The following is an 18,999-nucleotide window of genomic DNA, read 5'->3' on the forward strand; positions in this document are numbered from 1 at the left end:
AAGACAGCAGAAACACCTTCCAGCGTACAAAGACATAAGAGCCCCCCTGGGGAGCATGGTCCTCTCAGCCTGCTCGGCTCTTCATTTTCTGCCGTGCTCTCTTCCCAGGTCTCTTCTGCAAAGAGAGAATAAACTCTAATGTTTAATTTCATGTCCTCAGGATTTAGTGTAGCACTGCAGCATCAGTACCTCTGGAGAGACTTTGGGACACGTGGCAACATACAGTACTTGCTAAGTTCCCCATTTATTTCCCTGTTCAAACCCCATATCACTGCCCGCAGCCCTATCCACAATCAAATTATGTTATTTCCAGATGCTGAAGGTACTAATCACGTACTCAGGTGTCCCACCCAGACCAGGGAGGGCTTCCCAACCAACAACAATCACTCGCACTCAAGATTTTACTTACATTGGCAGCTTTCTTTCCTCCTTTTCTTGGGCCTTTGTTGTGAGCCACTTTTGACTTGAAGCTGGATACATCATTAAAGCTGTCCTTTGTGTTCCACTTCGAGCCCTTTTTCTTTCCACCAAAACCAAACTTCTGATCCTTGTATCGTCTTTTGGCATTTGGTCTGAAAAACAACACTGCTGCATCACCACTTACACACCTTTCCTTGGGAAGCTCCCAAGAAGGAAACAAGTATCTGCTGACAGATTCCCATCAGCTCTCATAGAAGTTTCCCCTCTGATAAAGGGGAAGAATTCAGTCTGTATTCTAATAGGCCACAGTTCTCCTCTCTAGGGACAGAAAGTCATTTGGGACTTATTTTTCACAAGCAGTAATTTACACAGGTTTCCTGTCATACAAAACTCCTACAGAGCTCGAAAAATCAGGGATTCTGCCTTTAAATATCTTTCTTTTCTAATCTCACCCTTTCTTCACTCGCCGATTTGCACCGCCTTTCTTATTCCCCTGAGATGAAGTCTGTTCTTCATCCAGAAAATCCAGCTTGTCAGTGAGACCTGCAAGAGCAAGGACAAAACAGCTGCTCAGCTACCACCACAGAAACCAATTTTTCAGCCTAAATAATAGCAACAAATCACCCTCACTGAAGACCAAGGATTTTTTCTGCCACAAGTGTGTGGTTGTGTATAGCAGCAACCTTTCAAGATTATTGCTCAGCAGCAGAAATGACATCACATATCACAGTGCCTTAGACTCCTGACACATCACAATCCCCATTTAGTCTCTTAGACAAGTTAACTTTACCTTTCTGATACTTCTTGACTGCATTTAACATATTTTTTTTCTCCTTTTGCCTCCTCTGTAGAATCTCTATTTGTACCTGAGAAAAGAGGCAAGATGTTAGTGTTGTTTTTCTCTAGCACCCCATACCTTCTTTAGGCCCTGGTACCCCACCACTGTCTCCCTCTAAGGCAGCTTGACAAAAGGTCAGAGAGATTCCATTTTATCCTGCCTCCAGCAATCCCACTTTCTAAGCTCATTTAGGCTCTTGATTCATGTTATAGACAGGTCCCTTTTGTAGCTCCTCCTCACCTTCTTGCCATATTTTCTCATTGCACGGAGCTGTTTCGCTTTCTCAGACTTCTCCATGGCTTCCTGCTTACTCTTAAGCTTCTGCCGAATCTTTTTAGAGGAAAAGGAAGAAAATTAATGAGTAATGCAAAGGAAAGCATGAGAACTTTAAGATGTCTGTGCAGTTCTGAAATCAGTAATTATATAAACAATATCAACGAAGGCAAAAAGAAAATCTGCCTCAATCAGATAATTTCTCCATAATCACTGCTACCTGTCCAACTTAACTCAACACCCTCAGCTGAAAAGCACTGAGAGCCTGAATACACCAAATATAAACTAGGGGAAAAAATAAAGGATCATATTAATGCCTTCACTCACTACAAGTTTTTTCACCGTTACATATATGAAGAAAATTTAATTTTTAGTACTAATTATATATGGGACACAATGTAAACCACTCTTCTATTTACACTTCCAGCCTGTTGTGGAAGTCTCTACACTGCACAACAGCCCTTGTATACAAACACTGTCATAGGCCTTTGTCAAAAAGATGATGGCAATTATTAAGGACCACATAGTTAATGCTTAACACAGACTTAAAACCAACACACTGCACAGGAATGAAAGCTATTATTCATGGCACGTACCTTCTGCATCTGCTGGTCTGATTTGGCCATCTCTGCAAAGTAATCATCCGGCCTTCTGGTGGGAACATGGAGCTTACGCAGCCTTGGTAAGGCCTCCAGCACTGCTGCCTGTGCCTGCCTGTAACTGGGGAGAGAAAAGAACAGCAGCTCAGTGATGGGGCACCAGACAGCTCAGGTTTTACACATGATACTGTAAAATACACAGCAAAGAGAACTACACATCCACGTAGGTAAAGCCATCCTCTGTTAAAGCCATAGTGTTGCAATCCAGAGACTCCCTAAAGACACTTTTAAGCAACAGATGGAGGTTTGTTGCAAGGGGAGAAATTACTCCCTGTCAGGGATCAGATTAAATATATTAGCATTTATTTGTAGTTATTTTGTAAAACGTTTGGAATCATCAGATGTAGCATAAGATGGGCCAAGAGCCCAGTGATAAATTACAACATCCATGTGAAACCAGACACCAGGCATGCAGCAGTGCATAGAGAACCTATGAAGAATCTCTTTTTCCACTTACAAACTCATCTCCCTCTGGAAATCATTCTCAGGATCAACAGCATCTTTGTTAGCATCGCTTTGTGAGACAGACTCCACAGCATCCGCAATTGGATCCAGCGTCACATCCAGCCTTTCCACCCAAGCCAGTTGCTGCTTGAAATCGGACAGGCACTGCTTCAAACCATCCTAGGAAAGGGAAGCACAGCTCTGAGCAATGAGATGGTTATGGTTGGACTAGATGATCTATGGTTGGACTAGATGATCTGTGGTTGGACTAGATGATCTTCTAGGTCTTTTCCAACCTTGATAATTCTATGATTCTGTGATTCTGTGAGACACACGAACAGCAAAAGTGAATATCCAGGTCACAGAATAGGCTCCAGCTGCTCCTCGTTATCTTTGTGGCCCTCTGCTGGTCTCTCTCAATCTGAGGAGCAGTTCCCCTCGTGCCGCGGCCCAACCCACCCTTTCAGGCCTCAATGCAGCTCCATCCCCGCTCCCCCCCGTCCCGTCCCGTCGGCCGCCCCTCACCACATCGTTGTGCTTCTTCGGCTGCCCCTCCAGCACCACGTTGAGCCCCGGTTTCAGCTCTCCCTTGGCGAAGGCCTCTTGGAGCTGTGGACAAAAAGCGCTCAGACCGGGCCGCGGTGCCCTGAGGCGGCTCCGGGTGGCGGTCCCGTTACCGGGTGTAGGGACGGGCTCACCTCCGAGTCCGACAGCGAGGAGTCCTCGGAATCCGAGCAGTCAGACCCCGAGCTGTGCCGCTCCATGCCGGACCGCTCCATGCTGCCGCTCCTTCTACCGCCGCTTCCGGGCACACACAAGCGCACTGTCGTCACATCCGTCAGCCTCGGAGCCGCGGTTGCTACGGGGACGGCGTTGGCGTCATGGCGGAGCCGGAGGCGGCGGCGGAGGTGGAGCCGGTGGCCGTTTTCGGCTGCAGGCCCGGGGTGTCCGGCGGCCTGTGCTTCCTGGAGGAGCATCTGGTGCTGCACGCGGCGGGGGCGGCCTGTGCGCTGTTCCACACCGAGCACAGATGGCACAAGTTCATCCCAGGTCGCAGCTCCCCTCGCCCGGCCCCGCCGCCTTCACCGCCGCCCGGTCCCGCACTGATCCCTCTCTCCCCTCCGCAGGCCGCGACAAGAGCCAGGGTGTGCGGGCGCTGGCCGTGAGCAGCAGCGGGCGGTACATGGCCGTGTCCGAGACGGCGGAGGAGGAGCCCACCCTGACGGTGTACGAGATGACGGCGGCGCCGCCGCGGCGGCGGAGAACATTGACGGCCGCAGAGCTGCCGGTGAGAGAAGTGGCGGCCTTGGCCTTCTCCCCGGACGGCCGGCACCTGGTGGCTCTCACCGAACCTCCCGAGGCGCATCTCGTCCTGTGGCTGTGGGAGAAGCAGCAGCTGCTGGCCGTGCTGCGCCTCGAGGACAAGGGCAGCGGCGTCTGCCAGGTAACGGCCGCTGGGGGCAGGTTCCATCAGTACACACCCATTTACACTAGTTAAAATGCGGTATGGTAAGGTTTGGCTTTCCTGAAATACAGAAATTCTTCCTGACTTCTAAGAATGGCTGGCACTGTTCAGGTAGATGGCAGCAAAGATGTATTTTTGCCTTGCTTGATCCTGAAGGCAGGGACAGCTCCCTCTTCCATATTACAGTGATGCAGAAGGCTTCTTAGATTAATAGAATTAACGTATCCATAACATCACGTGTCACATTGATAAACACAGTCCTGAAAGAGGGAAAAGTGCAAAGTGTATTTCTCAGTCTCTCTTTCCCTTGTTTGTTTTCTGCATCTCATACCTGTCTAGAACAGGTATCATACTCACATAGAACAGGAATCATACTCACATAGAACAGGAATCATACTTATATAGAACAGGCATCATACTTACATAGAACAAGTATCATACTTACATAGAACAGGAATCATACTCATATAGAACAGGAATCATACTTACATAGAACGGGTATCATACATAGAACAGGTATCATACTTACATAGAACAGGTATCATACTCTCATAGAACAGATTTTTATTCTTATTTCTTTTTTTTCTGAAAGCGAACATAGCTGTGTAAAACCATTTCTCTCTTTTTGTTCCATAGGTGAGCTTTAGTCCTCATGACAACACACAGATTTGTTTGACTGGAAATGGCTTTTTTAAACTCTATAAATACAGTGAAAGGACTTTGAAGCAGACAAATCTACAAAAGGGAGAGCCACCGAACTACTTGTGCCATGCCTGGCTGTCTGAGGGAGAAATCGTATGTGGCACTGCCACGGGCAAACTTTGCCTCTTTGAAACTGGAGAGCTGCTCTGGCAGATAGATGTAGGGTATAGAAAACCACCCAAGGAACTACAAGAAGGCAAAAAAGATGATGAGAGGTAAATCTTTGCAGAATACTTGTCCATGGCTTATTGCAGGCCATTCACTTCTTTCTTGTCCAGTTTGTGGATAGTTTATAACATTTTTGATGCTGCTAATAAATATGTTTGTTTTGTCTCTTTTATTCTGAAGACTTTATACATTTCTTGCTTGCAGCTATTCTGATGTCCCTAGTGAATCGACCTCTGAAGACAGTGATTCACTACAGGATATACCGCCTCAAATATCTGCAGTTGCAGCTTATTCCAAAGGCTTTGCATGTTCGACTAGCCCAGGGGTTGTTCTTATGTTTGAGAAGACCAACGGTAACGGTGCCTACAAGGAGAGTCAAGAAATCTGGGTAGGGAAAAAAAGCTTTTGCAAGCAATTTCAAAGCAGAAGCCCATTTTTGAGGGCAGGAGGGCTACTTGTGATTCAGTTATTAATGATCACTCTTAGCACAACATTAAAGTCCATTACAAGCATGAGCTAAGTGCCCCAGTGATGTAAAAAGGAAGGGATTTGCCGGAGCTCACACTGAAATTCAGTGAGAGATGAACTTTTGCAAGGTAGCTCTGCATGTACCTATACATGAAATATGCTTTGAGGTTGCTAAACTTCTGGAAACCTTCAAGAAACCTGTATTTATGGAGGCACTGGAGCAAAGAAGTAGGCTGCATCAGTTATGAAAAACTAGACTGATTGTTTGCTTTTTATGCAAGCAAAAGGTAATGCATCTTTTTAGATAATGCATCTTCCCCTTCAGATATTTATTACAGATTTAGCAAGACATATGCACTCTTAAGTAATCTACTGAGATTTCTAATTGTCCTATAGGAGCTGTGTGCATTGATTTACAGTATCAGGATAAGGGCATTTTACTCTGATCTGATCAAGCCTTTACATTCTGGGCCTGAAAGGTCATATCTTCCCTATGTGTGAGACCCTATGAGTTAGATAAGGGGAACAAAAATACTTTTTGTTTGTGGATATTTAGTAAATCTTCATCAACTTCCAAACCTTTTACACTGGAAATTTAAATCTCTTGTAACAGTGTCCTAATGTCAGCCATCTTACTGCTCCCACAGTAGATTATTCCTCAAATCTACAACATAAGAGACTTTCTGCCAGGCATGTGTAGGTATATTTGTGGTTCATATATGCCTGCTTCCAACTCATGGAGGCATGTCTTGGAATCCACTGGCTGGACTCATGAGCTCTGGTCTAGAATAGGAGGAGTTCATGAATATTCGGTGATGTAGCCCATGTGGTCTGTTTACCAGCAACATTTGCAAATAGGATGCCACTAACCCAGGTATTATCAGCCTGAATAATACAATACAAATTATGGTTATTCTGAGATCACAGTTTCCATGTCATTTTTATTCTAACACTTTCTGATGTTTTTTCTTAATGTCTTTTTTATACCAACATGTTTTTAACTCAAGGGCTTAAGATTTCTGCTGAAGTATCCTCTGATTCTCTGATATTGAAGGTACATTTAGGTTATCTTGGATGCTATTTCCTGCCTGTCAGTACTTTTATGCTTTTTGCCATCCAAGTTTTTCTTATTGATACTGTGTATATGCTTATTAAGGTGTTATTTCAGCAAATGTGTGTGTGTGTATATGAGTGCAAGAATGCCTACTATGAGAACATGGAGACCTGAAATACCCCACTGGATGCATTTCTTGTGCAGCTTCCTCAGGACCTGTTCACCACTGTGCCAAAGCCATTGAGGAGACAGGACATTATATGTATATGCTTCAGCCCCTCTGAGAAAACAATGGTTGCTAGCACAAATAAAAATCAGCTTTATATGTTTACTATGCCCACCACAGATTATTTGAAGGTGAGTGCAATCTGTACATGTTCCACAACCAACTTATCCTGTAGGGGATATGTTGTAGTGGCACAGACCCTTCAGTGTTGCTTTCTGTGATGCATTCTCCTGAAATCTATTAGCTAGGATCTCAACCCTTAAAACACGTGTATGAAGTGCTCTGTGGGCTACTCTGAGGGCTGTATTTCTGTATCTCAGCAGCCTCTTGTGGAAACATCTCTCTATATATCTCTCTATACGCACACTAGAGGCTATTCAGTAGAGTGAGAAAGGATACTGCTAAGACCATTTAAGGATGCATGTCACTATCAGACCAATTAAGTAAGGTTTTAACTGAGGGATTTTTAGTGTGATTGTAGTAGTTTATGCTATACTGTAAAATGCAGAAACTTTAACATCATGAAACAGCCTCGGGAAGTTTATCTGATACTAAAATAATAGTTCCTGAAGTTCTAATTAGAAGTGAAACCCTTCTGTGAAGAACAAACATTATAAAAAGCATTCCTGGCTTTGAAGGAATTAAATAATACAAGGACAGGAGTTGAATGTGTAATGAAATTGACTTGTACGAAGTTAAATAATAACCTGCATAAAGTAAAACTAAAATTATCTTTATGGGAAAGGGTTTTGCAGTTATGGAATCTTTTTCTCCATGCATTCTATAATTGAAACAGTGCTTCATATCCAGCATAGAATAGTTAAATGTCCTGATTAATTTGCTTAGTATACAGCACATAATTATTTTTAAATATCTATCAAACAAGGTCTGAACCGAGTCCTTTCAGGTCCAGGTTTATTTATTAATCTAACTTGTGTTTATTTGGACACCTCCAATTACGATCTGCTTTCACTTGTATATGAGCTCTGTGATGCTTACATATTACCTGCATCACTTTTCCTGATTATTAATTATAACGTTAAAACGATTCTAACACTGTTACGCTTCAAGGACGATGTTCAGACAGAAGCAGTGACAGCAGTAAGTGGCTTCCTTAAACCTATTTGATTACTGTACACAAAGAGCTATGCTAGATTTCTGTTTTACTGCCCACAGGGAAACATTTGTGTTTGTTGTTGTTTTTTTTTTAATGTTATCATTTTTCTCAGGAAGAATCAAGTCACTTTGAGTATCTACATTTCCCATTACATTCTGCTGAAGTCACTGGTCTGGACACCTGTATTCGGAGACCCATTGTTGCTACTTGTTCCGTGGACAAATCTGTTCGTGTCTGGAATTACAAGACAAAGTAAAGAGTTGTTTTTGTTTGTTCTTACCTCCTGCTTTTTCATACATTGTGTTTAGCAGTCAGCAGCATCAATTTCATGGGAATAACTGTTGTTTTGGTAAAAATTTTGTGTGCTGTGGGATACAAGTGGTCTTAATGATATGCTTTGGGCGGCATGGATATGCAGCGCCTTTTAAATGTAGTGCCAATAGTCCAAAACCTTTTCTATTATGCAAGTTTTCTGGTAAACTTGTAATGTGTTTTGGAAAAAGAATCTCCAGCAACATCTCTAGGGAGTTCACACTGTTCCATTCTGCACAATGGTTTTTTCTTTCAGCACTTTGGAGCTGTATAAGGAGTTCTGGGAGGAAGCATACACAGTAGCACTTCACCCCACTGGCCTTTTCTGTTTGGTTGGGTTTTCTGACAAACTCCGATTTATAAGTCTGCTATATGAGGGCATGAATGTTTTCAAGGATTTTCCCGTGAGAGAGTGTAAAGAGGTAAGGAATGATTCAAGAATGAGACTGGGGATTTACAGGGAGCAGAGTGGGGAAAAACAAGACAGAAGACAGCATCCTGTCTGAGAGATCCTACCAGGATTTAGGATATAAAAGCAAAGAAAATGTTTCTGACTATTGGGAAATAAGCCTGGGGACTGATGTGTCACTGTGGGCCTGGGAACCATTGAAGGGGGTTAGTCAGAAATACCAGAGGACTGAATTTTATAGGGGAAAGCACCAATTACAAAGTGGCAAGAGGCTGATTATGTCATACAGCTTTCTTATTGTTTAGCATTCAGATATTAGATGATGTCTTTGGAATTAATTGTGTGACTTTTTATATGCACTGCATCTACATTGATGTGTGGATATTTTCTTTTTGTAGTGCTCATTCAGTAACGGAGGCCATCTTTTTGCTGCAGTTAATGAAAATGTGATTCAAGTTTATTCCTGTACCACCTTTGAGAATGTTAATAATTTAAAAGGACATAGCGGGAAGGTTAGTAAACAAACCCTAAACACTACAACTCATTAAGGTATGAGTTCTTAAGATGCATTTAGAAAAGGTAAAGTACAATCTTTGATCAGGAATGGACCCCAAAATTAGAACGACAAATATGAAAGTCAGCTTTCCCACTTAGTGTGTGTGTGCACAACATAAATCTAAAGGGCCTGTCTTTACACTGAAGAATGATTTGCAGATGGCTGAACTAGGAAAAAATATCCCCATAATAAAGTATATATATTAAAAAAATGAACTGCTTAGTATGAACTCCCTTGAAAACTGAGGGTTTTTTGTCAGTGTGACCATAAGGTAATTTGTAAGGTTGGGACTTTTTTTTTAAATGCTGAAATGGAATTAGCTGAAAAAAAACTGAGGTCATTTTAAGTAAAACCTAGAAATGTGATTCCACAGTTGCCGTGGATTTACCATTAAAATAACTTGCATGTTGTCTCCCTTGCACGTTTTGTGTTTGCCAGATACGTGCAGTTAAATGGAGCACAGATGATTCAAAATGTTTCTCCTGTGACACGCACGGTGCTGTGTATGAGTGGAACTTATCAACAGGCAAAAGGGAGATGGAGTGTGTGACCACATCCTGTATCTACAGCAGCATTGCCCTGCATTCTGATTCCAAGCTCGTCTTTGCTGTTGGATCAGACCAAACTCTCAAAGAAATTTCCGAGTCTTCGGTGAGCTAAAGTGTGCTGTGGGATTTCGCTATGTTCTTCAGGGAGGGTGCAAATGCTCTGGTTTTCTTATCATCCTCGGAACCCATTCTTGATTGCTCTAGTATTTAGTGACGGTTTTCTAGTGTTCTCATGTCCTTTACCACAAAACTCGAGATTTTGTTATAGTTTTTATCTTTCTAATTTACCTCAAAATCTTCTAATCCAACAAATTAACTTCACAATATTGCATCAAATCTTTTGCTGAAATGTTAGTTCCAGTATTGGATATACCTCTGTAGGCTTGGGGGGATGAAGGGGTGGGGTTGTTTTGTTTTGTTTCTTCTGTTTAGAACAATGCTAAGCTGAATGTAATAAGCATTTCATTATTTAGAAAAGACTGGCTTGTGGAACTTAGCTTAAAATTTTAAGACTGCACACATATAAAGTTTAATACTATCATTAATGGTTTTACTCCAATAGACATGTAGATTCCTATAACTGCTTTCTTTGCTGCAGGCAGCAATATGACAATTGCTCATGCAATAAGTAATTAAATAACTTTGGGGAACTTAATACAATGTGGTGGTAACATGTCTTTGTGGTTTGGCTTTTTTAGGTCCAGCATGAAGTGCCTGCTTTTGATGCTGTTTATACTGCAGTAGCTGTTTCTCATTCTGGTGACATGGTATTTGTTGGTACATCTCTGGGGACAGTACGAACTATGAAGTACCCATTAACTTTGGGCAGAGAGTTCAATGAGTATCAAGGCCACTCGAGTGCTATTACAAAGGTAACACAGAATACTCCTTTGCCACACCAATTGTACACATCTCATTTAGCACCAATTATCCTTTCCCCTTTCATAGCATATGTTCTAACTAAGGTTGAGCCTGCTTGTGGAGAGTGACGATTAGAGAATTCACAGAAGTCTTGTCTTAAGAAATAGGCATTACTAGACAAGCAGGTTTTTGTGTTGTTGTTTTTCTAAAGTTAAGGATTAAGTCGTGAAGCAGTCCTCAGTGGCTTGCACCAGGATACATAACAAGGCATATTCCTGATGGAGGACTTTGATACATGTCTTTCTGGAAAGAGGAAGATAAAACCATACAGGCTTGGAAATCTATTGTAAGAAAGAGATACATGCATTAAGCAATTTGCTGCTAGGGTAAACAGAAGAGATTGCAATACCAGTCTGCTAATTATAGTATTTCTAGAAGGCTACAGAAGAATATGTGAAAGATGAGGACATGGTGAGTGGAGCCTTCAACCACAAAATATTTCAGTACACTTTTGGGAACCCGTATGTTCTGCCATCTTAAAACTGCTGCTGATTTTGGTGTTTTAAACATCAGTGTCAAATACTGCACCTTGACTGCACAATCCAACCATAGGCTACATCCTAGGCAATTAATAGAACCATACTTTCACTTCACTCACAAACTGTGTCAGCTCCAAGGTAGTCTATGCCAAGCTACACAGTCACAGGAGTTCTGGAGCAGACAACTGCAGTTAATACTAAAGATTACTCAGTGAGCTTTTTTGTGCAGATTCAAGAGAACGATTTACTCAGCTGTTGCTCAAACAACTGCTCATAGAAAAGAGGCTAAGGACCTCTAAGGGCTAAATTTTCATATGAATTGCCTGTCTGCTATGACTATCTAGAAGGCCTTGTCTATAAAAATCTTCCTACAGCTTAGAGAACAAAAGTGGATCCAGTGTCTTCACAAGCTCTTCTGGATTTTCATTTCCTTCTGATGTTTTCTGGACCTGGGTGGAGCAGGATGTTGGGCAATGTTAATACTTGCACTATTGTCAGTGGTAGAAATGACAGGGAATAAGTGGATGGGAAGCAAAATGTGATGTAAGATCAAACAGTGTCTCTGTTCTTCTTTGTTTCTATTATCTGTCTCTCCCTCCTAAGATGTCTGTAACAACTGACGACCTATTTCTGCTGACCGCCTCAGAAGATGGCTCTCTATTCTTCTGGAAAATATATAGTAAGAAAGGAAAGATGATGAAAAGAGAAAAGGAATTTGAATATGCTGAGGAGGTGCTGATCATGAAATCTGATATAGAAGAGAAGGTAGGAGGAGCAACCTGTGAACACGAACCATAAGATTCCTAGTTTGCAGTCTGTGAATTATATTTGCAAGGTGTTTGTCACTAAGAGCGCCTGTATGGCACTTTGTTTAAGAGAACTTGCAGGGCCTTCTTCACAAGAGATTACAGCAAGTAGCTGAGAATTAACATGCAAACAGCACTGTAGTAGCAGCAAATGCAGAAAAGAGATTTGACTTTCCTCTAATACCTTCTCCAGTCACTTGTAAGCAGTTTTAATGTGGTGAGGAAGTCAGCTGCATTTTTATAAACCATCTTGTAAAATAACAAAGGAAACTTGCTTCTGGAACTTATTGGTCTGTCTTGGTGAAAATTCTCTAAGGTTGTCTTTCAGAAATAGTTAAAGCATCCTTAACAAACTGTTGCTAATGGCAAATAATCTCTCTGTTAAAAGTATCTTCTCATCCATGTCCTAATAGAGTCGGGCAATGCTAGACCTGCAGATTCGTGTGAGCGAGCTACAGACAGAAAACGATTACCAGTTACGTCTCAAGGACATAAGTTATACTGAAAAAATAAAGGAATTAGAAGAGACTTTCACTCAGGAACTAGAATCCCTTAAAAACAAACACCAGGTACGATTCATACTGCACAACCAAATACTAAGTCTTTCCCCTTTGAGTTAAATTCAACCTTGCATTATGTATGTATGAATGCCACAAGGCATCTGAAGAATGCAACATTCCTTTCCAAAGATGTTCCTGATATTTGTAAAGCACAAACTTATTCTTTGAGTCAACTATCTTGTAAGTACCAAGGGGAAGCAAGTCTTTTCATAATTGTGATTATCTCAGCTACACTGAATATTCTTTAGGCTGGCTCATTATAGGCTTGCAAGCAAATGCCTTTGAAGCTGAATAAAAGTTCTAGTCAGGCAAGTTGCACTTCCCTCTGTGAGGATGTGTATGTATTAAGATGAAATAAAATGACTATTTCGGCAGGTCTGGGGCTAACTTTTCTAATTGTTGTGCCCAGTAAGCAAATGGAGTATTTCTGTTTATGCAAAAGCCATGTAGTTCTTATCAGAAGAAAGTTAAAAAACAAACAAACTAAAAAACTCCAGATTTTCTGGGAATTTTCTCACTCATCTTTTTCCAGTTCTTTGTGTCTTTTTAGAAGATTAAATAATTTGCAGTGGTAGTAGAACATGCCAAGCAAATGGCATTCAAACCTTCCTTTTGCCTACTTTTGCCATCCCATGCAAATGTCAGCCCTTTAGGACTTCAGAGTTGCTCCAAATGAGCAGCTTGAATTTTGATATCTGGACAACAATTTGCAGAACTACATATTCTCCTCAAGCAGGCACACACGAAAAATAGGGGAGGTTCTTGTGGATCGCAAACTTCTCTTGTTAAATTAGGTTTATGCAATGCCCTGTATTATATGAATTCCATTTATAATTTTTCTTCAGCTTTCCTTAGTATTGTAATTTTTCATAGTGAATCTCTGGGACAACTTAGCTTAATAATACATGGCATGCTTTTTTAGTGAGATTCCAAACATTGTTCTGTTGTGTATGTGTCCCCCACCCTTGGCAAAAATACAAAGGATTTAGACTGCTTTGCTTATCTTAAAGCTTTTGTTGTTTTTCTTTTTTCTCAGAATTTACAGGCAGAGAAAGCCAATGAGGAAACGCAACACCAGCTTCAGCTATCTGAGCTGCTGAATAAACATGCCAAGGAGTTGAGAGACCTAGGTTAGACTATAATCACAGAATTGCCCAGGTTTGAAGGGACCTCAAGGACCAGGAGTTTCCAACTCCCCTGCCAGGCAGGGCCACCAACCTCCCCATTGACTAGACCAGGTTGCCCAGGGCCCCATCCAACCTGGTCTTGAACAATTCTGGGGATAGGGTGTCCACAACCTCTCTGGGCAGCCTGTTTCAGCACCTCATCACTCTTACAGTAAAAAACTTCACCCTAACATCCAATCTAAACCTTCCCTCCTTCAGCTTAAAACCATAAAAGTAAAAGGAAATGCAGGAAACCCAAGAGATGGATTTCTAATGCAGAATTTTGAATAGCCATAGAGCCTAAAATCCCTGCATATCTGACAAGGAAAGCAATGAACTGCTTGTAGTGTAATTTATTGCAACCAGCTGCCAAAAAGATAGTAGAAAATAAGACACCGATAATAGTAGGATAGGATACACCTCTCTTTTCTATGAGATTTATCAGATCCACATGTTTCCTGTTTCCAGAATCTGACAGTAACCAGAAACTGATGATGGAAAATGAGAAATACCAGGAGCTACAAGTAACCTCCCAGAGGATGCAAGAGGATTACGAGAAACAAATGCACAATTTGCAGGAAAGCAAAAATAAGGCTCTGGAAGAGCTAACTGATTATTATGAGGAGAAACTTAATGAGAAAACTCTTCTGTTGGAGGAGGTATGAAACTTGATTGGCAGTTCGAATTATTGTTTTTATTTCCATCTGTGATGAGATGTTCCCCAGAGGAGGGAAAGCTGGCACCCTCCATGCAATTCCTAATCTGCCTGTAACCCTTGGAGAAGATAAGTCAACAGTCAATAGTCATGAAGAAAACCCCAACTGAGTTACCAACTTTTTTGGGCTTGATGCTTTCAGTAACCTGCTGAGAAAAACGTCCATGGATATTCTCAGCTTTGCCTCTGTTTCCTACATCCAAGAATTCCTTTTTATTAACAGGGGTTAGGAGTTACACTTATTGCAATTGGATAAAGATTAAATCACCTCGTTCTACTGAAGAGAGAACATTTCTAAACTAGTGAATTCTATGGCCCCTGTTCACAGAAATCACTAATGTCAGCAAGTCCCTGAGGTTCCTGCCTGCGTAATTTGAGCAGGAAAAAGGAATACCCTGAGAACTTAAGTGAAACTCCTGCACATGAAGGTCAAAGACTCAGCCAAGTAGGGCAGCCAGATGACTGATGCTGGTATAACTAACATCAATAAATTCCTTCAGTGTTACTGTTTGCATCTGTGTGTTGGAACACCAACATGGAAAGAACGCAAGAAGAAAGTAATGTAGAGAATGATGCAAAGCTGAATATTTATTGTCTTCAATGCAGCAGAAACAGCAATTAGGAGAGGTCTTAAGTGTTACTCAGGTTTGCATTTGCTGTTGTGAGAACAGGTTTGCTATTTTGGCTAGGTTTTCATACACACATATATATATAATTTGTTTTGTAGTCATCTTAACATTAAGCAATTTAAGTCTTAAGAAGATGTTTTATTGTTTATCTTAACAGTTTTTGAAGTGAATTTAATCAATTTAGAAGGTGTTAGCTTGAATGCTACTGCTGCAATGGAAGATGAAGAGTCTACTAAATATAGGCCCTCCCAGGAGAAATGCAGTTACAGATAAAGATTCTCCTCTTTTTTATTGGTCATCTATTGTTGTCTCCTATAATATTTGCTTTTCCTAACTGCAGGCAGAGGAGGATATGAGGAAACAGATTGAAGAAGATGAAGATCGAGAAATTCAGGATATCAAAATTAAATACGAGAGACAGCTTGTAGAAGAAAGGGAATCAAATATGCATCTAAGAGGAGAAGTTGGAGTCATGAATAAAAGGGTATCTCTTATTCTATGATAGGATTACATCTGCACATGGAGACTGCCGGGGTCTGAATGTGTCAAGACCTATTAACGTATTTTGTAAATACTTAGATTTTCATATGAGAACAGTTGCTCCTTTTTAATATTTAAATATTTCAGAATATTTGGTCAGAAGAAGCAGCTGTGCACTGTTTGAATGCTGATATCCTTAGAGATGGATGGTAGAGCAGGTGTGCTGTTATTAGTACGCTTCCTTCTACTGTTCATAGTTTGAAATCATAAACAATATTATTGTTCATCCTGTGATGGGAAACAAATGAACTATTTAATTTTTCCAAGATCTGATATGTTACTATGTTATAAAACACTTGTATTGCTTCTTTTAATGCTGTACATGCTGTGTTTTGTACAGATCAACATTTTTTACTGTTCTTACTCACAGGGTTTTGAAGTAGGCATAGAAATTTTAGCTCTTTAACTAGCTGCATATTACATTTTCCTAAGGATTTGGAGGTTCTCTGACTGCACAACATCTTTTATCTTGGTACCATGAATCGGTTCTGATGTCTTCTATACACTGGGAATACCTCTGTGGGTGTTCACAGTTTGTCCAGCATCATTTCCCAGTTCTGACCTTCTTGGCTTTGCAGGATTTAGCACTAAGACAAGGATTTCAAGAATGCTTCAGAGCTATGAATCAGGCACCCTATCGGCCTACTTTTGTCATTGTTAGAGATGTATGACTGATAATCACCTTGTATAAGGGAGGCTCATACAGTAATTTTCCATGACTTGAGTGTTGTTTGAAGCTGACACTTGGGCATAACATCCACACACTTTCTACTTCTGAATGCCAGTTCCTTACTGTAGGACAGCTCATTATTTCATTGCTTTTAAGATTCAGACTATTATGGATCAATATTATGGAGATTTCTCAGTCACTTCAGAGATCAATTTCTATCAAGCTAATTAATTTGCAACCGCTTTCTCCTGATCAACATGAAATTGGAGCTGCCTTGTTCTTTTTTATATGTGAATCTTTCTGTCTGCCCTCATCTCCTTCTTGCTTCTGAAGAACATTTGCTAAGATTGGTTTCCTTGCACATGGTTTGTAACTCTTCATTTATTGGTGAAATCTGCCTCAAGGATTTCTCAAAGCCCATCTTAATTCTCACTGTTTTCACAACAATAATATGTCCTTCTATCTTTCAGATGTTTGTTTTTTTCTAGATGGTCCAGAACATTAAATATCCTTCATAAAGTGATATTAAAATCCCGTAATCTATTAATCTGAAATCCTTCATTCTGCAGTGTCTACAGGGTACCTTAAAGAGTAGGGTGGTTAACTAAGTGATGAACAACTTTTAAGTTCTTGTTTACCTCTCTAGTTGAGCAGCCTACAGAAGGAGCTCAAAGAACGAAACAATGACATTGAGGACTTGAAAGTGGAACAGCAGAATCTGCTTGGTGTAATTAAGTCACTGGAGAAAGACATCTCAATGCTGAACTCAAATATTGAACAGAGAACTAATACTATTCAGGAAAAGGTGAGAAACTGGACAGTTGGCTGAGATCATAGTCTCCCTTCCTTCATTTAAAAGTAATTATTTTAGTAGTATGGTGTTGTGTTAGCATAATAAGCTGGAAATTCAGTTTTAACTTCAAGAATTTGTGAAGTCTTTGGGACCTTAACATTTTAAGCTTTCCTTCAGGAACTCAATACAGGCTGTTGAGTTTTTCATCCCTCATTCCTATGTTTGTAGGATTATCCATCACCTCTGCATTATTTACCCCCTTGCTTCCCACCCATTATGTGTGAAATCTGTGACTGAAGTCTAAACTTCCACTAGATACGTGACTGCTGTTTTTGCCCAACTCACCTTAGGAACCTTTGAGTGCACTGGGTTTTTCTCAAGTTTCTGTATGTCTCTCTCCCAGGAGAAGGATATATATGACCTAAAAAAGAAAAACCAGGAATTGGAAAAGTTCAAGTTTGTACTGGATCACAGAATAGAGCAGTTCAAAAAGCAAATAGAATCACTTGAAAATGATATCAAAATAATGAAGGAGCAGATCCAGGAGGTGAGTAACACCATAATTAGGCCTCTGCTATTAAACCCTTTGGCTGAATATGAGGATCACCAGACCAGTCTCACAGAGGTCCCTCTGTTTGTTCCTTGACTTCTAAGATACACATGTTGTTTCAACAGCTTTACAGCTAATAAAAAATACTTTCTCACAATAGGTATTTAATTTTGAATCACATGGTGCCTGGGTCCAAGACTGTTAAATTCCTATTTCAGTCTTTTATTCAAGACTGAGTAATACAATGTTTGCTTAAAAATAAATTCCATCCTTATGTGATTGCCCTGCACGTACCTTACAGAGTTTGCAAGGCACTGCCTTTGCTGATCTGGAGGAAGAGGGAAAGAACCCCTCTCAGAAAATTGAAGATTTATGCAAAGAAAACCACATTTAGGAATTAGATTCATCAGTTAATCCAGGGAGTCTTTCCATGTGTTCATAATTAGCTTGCAAAAAGTTCACTGAGGCAACTTATTCATGACATAATCTTAGTGTGACCTATCCATTGGTAATCACTGACCTGATTGGTTTCATAAGGCTGTTTATCCAGAATGAAAGCCTTTTAATAAAGTAATGGATATCTTGTGTGCATGTCAGACTAGCACGAGAAAAGCTCTATCCTCTCCTCTGGTCATCTTCTCATGTCAGTAAATGCTGTAGCACTCTTTGTGCTTCTTTTTTTCACCCATTTTTCTACATCATCACATTTTTTCATGCATTTGTTTCATGTCAGTATCAGCTGGTTCTTGTTGCACTCACTCTTTCCAATATTTACTGTTAATTTTCACCTAACTCGTTTTTAATCAGATAGAACAGTACAGCCCTAGCCCAGCTCAAGGAAATCAAGAGGCATCACATCACTTATACCTGTAATTTGAAAGAGATCTACGCATTCATTTTTTCCTCTTTTCCCTGTATTCTGGCAGAGGGCAGTGTTGTTCCAAAATTGACTTGTTTTGTGTTGTACGCAATTCAACCTGAAGGGGGATCTACACCTTCAAGTTTGTATTTCCAGTCCCTGATTTTTCCTGTTATGTGATGTTGTTTTCATAATGTCTCTACTTAATCTTGATGTCCTCCCTCTGCTTCCTTTCAGATGGAGAGAGAACTGGAACAACTCCACAAGGAGAACACACAGCTGAAACTAAATATCGCACAATTGCAGCAGAGACTAAAAGCAACCGATAACGAGTTGCACAAAGAGAGGCGAAAGGTATAGGGTACAGCCACTGTACAGTGGTCCCAGTGATCCACAGTCCTGGATAATGAAGTTAGTGAGGGTGTAACACTGCAAAAGCATTATTGTGAGCAAAGAGGTCCTTTGGGGGTGCTGTGTACTAGGACCAGGGTACAGGAGAGTCTATAAACTGGGGACAAAGACAGAAAACTTTTAAGTCTGCAACCAAATTAGCAAGTTGATATAAAAAAAAGGTCTATTACTTAAATTAGAGGTGCAGAATCTAACATACTTGAAACGTTCCTGGTTCCCCCCCGAACAGGATTGTTGAATT

The 18,999-nt window shown here is 40.8% G+C and overlaps 2 protein-coding genes and 1 long non-coding RNA gene across 4 annotated transcripts in view; 1 reads left to right on the forward strand and 2 right to left on the reverse strand.

The window, feature by feature from the left end:
- Nucleotides 1–64: 64 nt before the first annotated feature.
- Nucleotides 65–3,413, reverse strand: EBNA1BP2 (EBNA1 binding protein 2). The gene is made up of 9 exons (XM_015869917.1): nt 3,312–3,413; nt 3,094–3,243; nt 2,648–2,814; nt 2,128–2,251; nt 1,499–1,588; nt 1,211–1,286; nt 873–963; nt 410–572; nt 65–115 (listed from the first exon to the last, which is right to left on the reverse strand). Exons 1-9 carry the CDS (start codon nt 3,411–3,413, stop codon nt 65–67), a joined length of 1,014 nt encoding a protein of 337 aa, XP_015725403.1.
- CFAP57 (cilia and flagella associated protein 57) overlaps nt 3,316–18,999 on the forward strand; it is a 19,961-nt gene continuing 4,277 nt past the window's right edge. For both annotated transcript variants that reach the window (XM_015870039.2, XM_032446191.1), the window contains exons 1-18: nt 3,316–3,684; nt 3,762–4,078; nt 4,736–5,016; nt 5,174–5,357; nt 6,696–6,848; nt 7,947–8,086; nt 8,403–8,568; nt 8,954–9,067; nt 9,550–9,762; nt 10,358–10,531; nt 11,663–11,824; nt 12,279–12,434; nt 13,462–13,555; nt 14,060–14,250; nt 15,276–15,419; nt 16,792–16,950; nt 17,342–17,485; nt 18,585–18,701. In XM_015870039.2, the coding sequence (XP_015725525.1) occupies nt 3,516–3,684; nt 3,762–4,078; nt 4,736–5,016; nt 5,174–5,357; nt 6,696–6,848; nt 7,947–8,086; nt 8,403–8,568; nt 8,954–9,067; nt 9,550–9,762; nt 10,358–10,531; nt 11,663–11,824; nt 12,279–12,434; nt 13,462–13,555; nt 14,060–14,250; nt 15,276–15,419; nt 16,792–16,950; nt 17,342–17,485; nt 18,585–18,701 (3,078 nt within the window). In that variant the 5' untranslated portion in view covers nt 3,316–3,515. The remainder of the gene's footprint in view (nt 3,685–3,761; nt 4,079–4,735; nt 5,017–5,173; nt 5,358–6,695; nt 6,849–7,946; nt 8,087–8,402; nt 8,569–8,953; nt 9,068–9,549; nt 9,763–10,357; nt 10,532–11,662; nt 11,825–12,278; nt 12,435–13,461; nt 13,556–14,059; nt 14,251–15,275; nt 15,420–16,791; nt 16,951–17,341; nt 17,486–18,584; nt 18,702–18,999) is intronic.
- The window catches only part of LOC107317412, an 18,712-nt gene continuing 7,669 nt past the window's right edge, over nt 7,957–18,999 (reverse strand). Inside the window, exons 4-5 of the long non-coding RNA XR_001556872.2 lie at nt 17,284–17,359; nt 7,957–8,068 (exon numbers count right to left, since the gene is read on the reverse strand). This is a non-coding gene — a long non-coding RNA (uncharacterized LOC107317412). The remainder of the gene's footprint in view (nt 8,069–17,283; nt 17,360–18,999) is intronic.

This window comes from Coturnix japonica, chromosome 8 (genome assembly GCF_001577835.2).
Source record: "Coturnix japonica isolate 7356 chromosome 8, Coturnix japonica 2.1, whole genome shotgun sequence".
NCBI classification, from domain to species: Eukaryota; Metazoa; Chordata; class Aves; order Galliformes; family Phasianidae; genus Coturnix; species Coturnix japonica.